The 7,522-nt window shown below is 41.6% G+C and overlaps 2 protein-coding genes across 2 annotated transcripts; one reads left to right on the top strand and one right to left on the bottom strand.

Annotated features, from left to right (window-relative positions):
* Positions 1-201: 201 nt before the first annotated feature.
* Positions 202-1,223, bottom strand: LOC122266717 (uncharacterized). The gene is made up of 2 exons (XM_086553794.1): positions 953-1,223; positions 202-510 (listed from the first exon to the last, which is right to left on the bottom strand). The coding sequence occupies exons 1-2, from the start codon at positions 1,148-1,150 to the stop codon at positions 277-279; spliced, it is 432 nt and encodes a 143-aa protein (XP_086409920.1). The 5' UTR covers positions 1,151-1,223; the 3' UTR covers positions 202-276.
* Positions 1,224-5,895: 4,672 nt separating this feature from the next.
* LOC147468548 (uncharacterized) lies at positions 5,896-6,853 on the top strand. Its single transcript, XM_086553792.1, has 2 exons — positions 5,896-6,127; positions 6,507-6,853. Exons 1-2 carry the CDS (start codon positions 5,906-5,908, stop codon positions 6,762-6,764), a joined length of 480 nt encoding a protein of 159 aa, XP_086409918.1. The 5' UTR covers positions 5,896-5,905; the 3' UTR covers positions 6,765-6,853.
* The last annotated feature ends 669 nt before the right edge of the window (positions 6,854-7,522 follow it).

Raw genomic sequence — 7,522 nt, 5'->3', positions numbered from 1 at the left:
GTCTTTGGTATAAAAAGGACTAGGAATCATGCAATTCTACAGGAATTTCGTAGTATCCTTTCTTGAAGGTTGAGCAATTTAAATCCATGGAAATAAAAGTAACTTTATTATTAGATAGAACACAAATAAGAAGGTGCATAACTTGTACATAAGGTATATAAGATGTATCTATTTTAGTAATAAATAGGAAATAAACATAAAATAAATAAGTTAAGTTATAGTCTTTGGTACAAATAAGGACTACAGTAGAGATCATGAGGCAGTCCTGTAGGAACTTCACTTGTTCCTCGATCGAGCTGAGCGAGTTGTCTTGGTCTGGAGATGGACGGTCGAGGACGCCACTTCCCGTCCACGGAAGAACAGGACGCAGCTGTACTCGCCGGCGCTGTCGGGGCCGAAAGGTGCCAACACGAGGTACGAGTGAGGGACGTGAGTGCCTCGGCCGAGAGTGAACAAGGGCGTCTCAGGATCCTGGCTGAGGGCGTGTCCGTCGCTGTCTCTCCACGCCACCTGTCGGCAAAGAAGGGAATTAGGCTTGGGACATGTACCACTCCCTATATCCCCGCGTTTGGTATGATATATATTTTCAGTTAAACAGTAAGTATTTACTGAGCTTTATGAAGGAAAGTTATGTACGAGTGTGACCGATTGGAATAAGTGGTATGAATATATTGTAAAAATTTCAGAATGCAATGTGTGCATCTATATCCCGAAAGGCACAGTCACTTAAAATACTACTAACTTCTTTAATATTTCAAATCATGTCGGGAAAACTAGGGTGCATGTATTATTTTTAAACATCACAATCACACATTTATTACACAGATACACCACTAAATGTTTACTCCATTTAAGTGCAAGTACATCTCTCAATTGCTCTAAATTGCTCCATGGACACCAGGCAGTCTACCAAATAGTGTAGCTACGACCTGGCGCGCTTACGCACACGCACCTGGTAGTGGTGGAGGTCGGCGATGGGTTCCAGTTCCGCCGAGCAGAACACGAACGTCCTCTCCGCGGGACTGATTTCGAGCCGAGTTCCGTTCCGGATGACGGGAACGGCGGAGGAGGGCGACCGTCCCACGGGCGTCGCGGCCGCCAGCGACGCCGCCAAAAGCAACCAAACGCACAAGGACCGCCAACCCGCCATGTTCACAGTGTGGATCCTCAGCCTGGATTCCCGAGAGCGACGCAGGAGAGAGAGAAGTGTCCGCCATGGTCTCACTCCAGCCTTTTATGAAGCCAAAAGAATGGCGCAATGCGGAGAGAACGTTTGCAAATTGGCGCGAAAATGTCAAAACTCACCTGTGCGTGCGTACGTGACGCAATATTCACCTCCGCGTCATTACGTCACTCTGGCAAGACATCCACCTTTGCCTGACTTGCTGAGACATCATCTTCAGGGATTTCGTCAGCGCTTATTTTCTTTCCTCAGCTACGTCTCCTCCCTCTTCCTCTTTTACGGCTCTCACTCCCTCTTTTCTTACTTCTCTTCTTGCTCCCATTTCTCTTACTCATTTTCCTCTCCTTTTATCCGCATTTTACTTTTACTTTTACATTACGGCAATGTTTACTGGCAAGACATCCTACTTTCATGAGCTCTTGATTGGCGTCGCTTCTATTCTTTCCTTTTCTTTTTTTCTCCTTCTTTCGTTCTCTTTTCTTGCCCTGTCGATTCTTCTTTGCTTGTTCTACCAGTCTTTTGTTGTTAGAATGCAAGAATATTCAAAACGGAAATCACGACTATAGAAATTTGGTGAACGTTCCCGTAGACTTTATCCCGAACGCCGTCATCCATAATATTTGATAATAATAAAAGTATTTTGAGGATCCTGATCGAAATCAAATGTGAATGACTCATGAAGGAAAGAATCTGATGTTGAACCGGTCGAGATCACGTTCAAGACTGACGTGGAGGTCTAGCTGATCGGAAGACATGTTGGAGACATGTTATCTTCGACTCCTCCCCCTTTGTCTCTCGCTCCCTCTCACTCTGCTTTGTTATTAATCTCTCTGCTTCTTTCTCTCTTTCTCTTATTCTCTCTCTTCAGATACCCTCCCTACTTCCCTCGCTCGAAGGATGAAGCAACTTCTGTGGTTTATTTGTTTTTCTTCTCTCTACATATCCATATAATCATCTCCCTCTTTCTATTACCCATCCTTTCCCAGTCTCTCTCTCCCTCTCATCCCATTCTTTCTCATTCCCCACTTCCTCTCTCTCCTTCTCTTTCTTTCTTTATCCCTCTATATATCTGTCTATTTATCTATCTCTATATCTATCTATCTATCTATCTCTCACTCCCTCACACTTACTCTCTCACTCTCACTCTCTCTGTCTTTTCCTTTAGTTTTAATATGTTTTTACTTCTTTCAATCTACCAGTTTATTTCCAATTCGTATCCTCTGTTTTCGTGTTAAAATCCGGTCTCAACAAAACCTCACATACAGTTCTATATTCTTATAAGTTAATCTTTCCACTAAGCATTTTGGGAAAGCTTATTGCTCAGGGACGTTTTTCTGGACCAATATTCTTCCTTCTCCCTAAGGAGAAAGCTCTGTCAAGTGCAGGTTTCATTAACGGTCTGTGCATTTTTAATTCACAGCAATTTCATTTGTTACAATGATCCCACCATCATAAGATAAATCAATCTTCCGTCGTCTTTTCAACAGCAAGAACGTATTGATATAATCAGCCTTATCAGCACAAAACTTTGCAATGAATCACAATATATTTCAATGATGCCAAGCAATCCATCTCATGACGACATTTAGGATAAGTGAATGTTCTCATACTTCCTTTCGCAAGTGAAAGGAAAGATCAACTTTTCTCAAGGTCATATTGGAAAGATAAGATGGACCTATTAAGATTATGAAGTGTGGGAGAGAAAGAGAGAGGGGTTCAAGTGAGAGAGAGAGAGAGAGAGAGAGAGAGAGAGAGAGAGAGAGAGAGAGAGAGAGATTAAGATCGAGTGAAAGAATGAGACTGAGAAAGAGAGAAAGATTTAGAGAAAAGGTGAGATAGTGAGAAAGGGAGAGTTTTTATCTCTAGTATTTATCACCCACATACTCTCGACAGTAACCAAGACGTTGAAATGTTCACTCTCTGAGTCTCTCTCGCTAGATTCAACCTCCGAAGCATCCTCAACTGCGCTACTGTGCTGATCTCAGCACGGTGCCACCCACGCGAGAATAGTCATCAGGATTTGTGTAGAGTTGTCATGGGGTCCGGCCTAATAAATATGAAATGAACGATTCATTTTTAAAAAAACATTCTTTCAATTTTACATATAATTAGGAAATATAAAATAAAAGATTTATATTAAGTACCATAAAAATCACGATTTGAATTTACATAAGCGCTACACAACGAACATCGTTCGTTTTGAAAACCGACTGCTTCCGGATTAAAAATTTCCGAACGGCGGAACTGCGGTACTAAAACATAAGTCCCTATTTGATAATGCTATCGGGCTGCCTTAGAGAAAATGAAATATGATGAATGGGTAAGCTAAGAAATATAAGAAGAAAGAGATGAGCGTCTGACCATAAGTACTCGAGCCAGAAGTTGACGGGAGATCAAAGTTGCGCCGAACAACTGAACTCCGGATCTGGATGCTATAACTTGTACAAAGTCAGAGTCAAATGCATGAAATATTTGTCTTGAAACATTCGAATGACACAGAAAGCTTCTTCACGCATTATCAGATGTTCTTGATAAGACAAGATAAGCCGAAACGGAAGCTATGATTGCACACACTGTCAACGATGTTCTTATTAGCCTTAATCAATCTAAAGGAAACGATATGATAAGTCACGGTGTCTGTGGTGAGACTTTGGATGTATCTCATCTAAATGTTTACATTCTTTAAATGGAAATTGCTTATATCTACCTCAAGACATTTTTATAAATATGAAGAAGACGTTTTACGTAAATTGTATCTTTCCAGTAAAAAAAAAAGTAATTTTCAGTATATTGCTTGATTAAATTTTTGCTTTCATTTCTTGATCTTGCCTTTTATTTGATGATTTTGAAGATCAAAACCAAAATACTTAAACAAAACCAAAATACTTTGAAAATAAACCTGATTGTGTAAAAAAAAAAAAAAAAAATGGAAGAGCATGAAGATATGTTCCTATCCTACACAGATGCAGGTCACCTGATGAGAACACGCGAGAGAACCAACTGACTCAGAACCACATTGCACAATAGCGAAAACGCAGTAAGTACTGTAAACGTTCCTTCTGTGAAAAAAAAGATAGCTAGTTGTCATCATGCCTTCTTAATTTCTCTATCTATCTACCTATCTGTCTATCTGGATGTCTGTTTCTATGTCCATCTGTCTATCTGCTCATCGTCGTCATCGTGATATCATGACAGAAGCTGGACCACTAACAAGCCTTCGCAATATACCGCAATATGTTTAACAAAGTAAATATCGTGAACGTTTCCTATATCGAACGTATACTGTACTACGGCCACGGATGATGATAAAAGATAAGGACACATTGAGTGGCATGGCCCACGTGTGGACGACATTGCATAATACCTTAACACCATTTCCAGGAATGAACTGAACATACTATCTTTTTTATTTTATTAACACGTCATTCCTGCAGTGCTAGGCGTGACGTCGTGTGTTCATTATCTAAGTCTCTTATTTTTACCAATTTTTTGGACCCATCTCCCCACCCCACCCCCACCCCTCCACCCCCCTCTCTCCTTTCCTGTTTTTCCTCGAGTCAAATTCCTCCGCCCATGGAGCGTTCGTTTGTCATGGGAGAAGACGGCGGGGAGAGGCGTTCTCAGTTACTCCTATACATATACAGTTATACATACAAATACACATTAATACTTTCACAAATACTCACAGACTCGCAAACAACTACATACAAACAAAAACACACAAACATATATGCAATAATGGACACAAACGAAATGCAGACAACTACTCAAATCCAGGTTAGCTTTCACTTCCTGAGTCAACCATTAGCATTTTACAATCTCTGTGTTGAGTTCCTTGACTGCGCTAATGTGTGCCAATCCCACTGTGGTGTCACCGATGAGATTATGCACTGTAAGCTATTGAAAGGTCTGTCGAGATATTCACACTATTGGGGTATATTTTAATCAAATGAGTAACTAATCAAACTCCAATTCCAAAACTCAATAATGTGAGAAACTCATCTGTGCTTTAAGTATTCAGAAATAGGTACACATCGCCATTGTATGCACAGTTAGATCAATGGTGATATGATATAGATCTGCATCTGAATAAAACACTCACTTGCCTAAAGAACACTCAAGTGCACTGACTGTGTTTCGCCCCGACTCCACCCACACATCTGATACAACCCCGCCCCACTCACTCTCTCGTTATATCACTGCCTCTAATCTGTGCATTCTCTCTCTCTCTCACTATCTATCTCTCTCTCTCTCACACACTATCTATCTATCTATCTATCTCTCTCTCTCTCTCTCACTATCTATCTCTCTCTCTCTTTTCATCTCTTTCTCGATAGCGCCTTCTTACTTTCTCTCACCTACCTCTGTATCTATTTGTCTCTTTATCTATCACCGATTTGTCTTCTTACACTATCTATCCTCGTGCATGTCTTCTTCCGCCAGTTCGTTGTCAATGACCCTTATCAACCGAGGGCATAGTTCGAGATCATTCGGGAAGGAGGAAGCCGCCACCACAAAACGTTTATCACGAAGATGTCTTCAACGTGTCGTCGACACGCTCGCCTGTTCATTACCTGATCTTTCTTAGGCATAGACGTAATGCAGTGACGTCATAGACATGGTCAAACGTTTTCTCAACACATTACGCAATTTTTGGCAGTATAAAAGGGTCGAGGGAGACCATGGAGGGACACTTCCATTCTACCCTTCGCTCGAGAAACAATGCAGAGGATCCACACTGTGAACATGGCGGGTTGGCGGTCCTTGTGCGTTTGGTTGCTTTTGGCGGCGTCGCTGGCGGCCGCGACGCCCGTGGGACGGTCGCCCTCCTCCGCCGTTCCCGTCATCCGGAACGGAACTCGGCTCGAAATCAGTCCCGCGGAGAGGACGTTCGTGTTCTGCTCGGCGGAACTGGAACCCATCGCCGACCTCCACCACTACCAGGTGCGTGTATATATGTACGTGTCTGTTACTTCGGGAATTAAATATTATTTAGGCTCTTCCCAGGTGTGCAGATGTAAATGTTTGGCAATTGCATGAGTTGATCTAGTCAATGTTAATCATAATAGGCAATCATATAATTCCTCCATCTTTTAACATATCTATATATAGGTTTATACACACATGCATTACCATACGGAAAGACAGAAATAGTGAAATCATGAATGAATTTAGTGTTCATTATCTTCCTCACGCTCAACACTCATTCACAAAACCCATCGAAGATATCAATGATAGCAGGAAAGACGATAATCAGTGTTTGCTCTGTCAGGAGATAGTGAATGACACGTGTCCCAAGCCTAATTCCTTTCTTTGCCGACAGGTGGCGTGGAGAGACAGCGACGGACACGCCCTCAGCCAGGATCCTGAGACGCCCTTGTTCACTCTCGGCCGAGGCACTCACGTCCCTCACTCGTACCTCGTGTTGGCACCTTTCGGCCCCGACAGCGCCGGCGAGTACAGCTGCGTCCTGTTCTTCCGTGGACGGGAAGTGGCGTCCTCGACCGTCCATCTCCAGACCAAGACAACTCGCTCAGCTCGATCGAGGAACAAGCGAAGTTCCCACAGGACTGCCTCATGATCTCTAGTCCTTATTTGTACCAAAGACTATATTTTAGCTTATTTATGTTATTTATTTCCTATTTATTAATAAGATATATACATCTTAAATTATATACCTTTTTGTGTTCTATTTAACAATAAAGTTGATTTGATAATCTAACTTTTATTTCCATGGATTTTAATTGCTCAACCTTATAGAAAGGATACTATTGCACGATTCCTAGTCCCTTTTTGTACCAAAGACTATATGTTAACTTATGCATGTTATATTTGTATATTTGCTATTTATCAAAATTGACATGATAACCAAGCTCCACTTTCCCTTCCCGAAAACTATAACGTCTCCACCTGTGAATATAGATTTCTCTACCGTTTTTGGCATAATGCTTTCTGATGTTCCCATGCTTTCTTGTCCTCTGTTTGAGTGTGTGTGTGTGTGTATGTGTGTGTGTGTGTGATTCCTCCTCTGTCACTTCTCTGTCGTTATTTAAAATCACCTTATATTCAACTGTTCTAAAAATGAAGCCCATATGATGATATAAAAAGGAGAAATGAAAGAAACAATCAAGCAAGAGTTGACGGAAAAGAATACGATCGGGAGAGGCGGACGAAGATCCAGGATGTTCATGATTTCTCTGAAGAAAAGCTGGACCCTTTAATAAAATAAAAGAATCTTAAAGGATACTTAATGTACTGATGACAAAGATTCCTTCATCGCACGTACGCCCGAAGCAGTGCTCGCCCTCACTTTGAAAATCATTGGATTTAAAGTGAACA

This window comes from Penaeus japonicus, unplaced genomic scaffold (assembly GCF_977035675.1).
Source record: "Penaeus japonicus unplaced genomic scaffold, GWHDUDI00000001_assembly GWHDUDI00000028, whole genome shotgun sequence".
Classification (NCBI taxonomy): Eukaryota; Metazoa; Arthropoda; class Malacostraca; order Decapoda; family Penaeidae; genus Penaeus; species Penaeus japonicus.
Note: the sequence above shows the minus strand (reverse complement) of the source record. Positions and strands in the feature narration are given on the sequence as shown.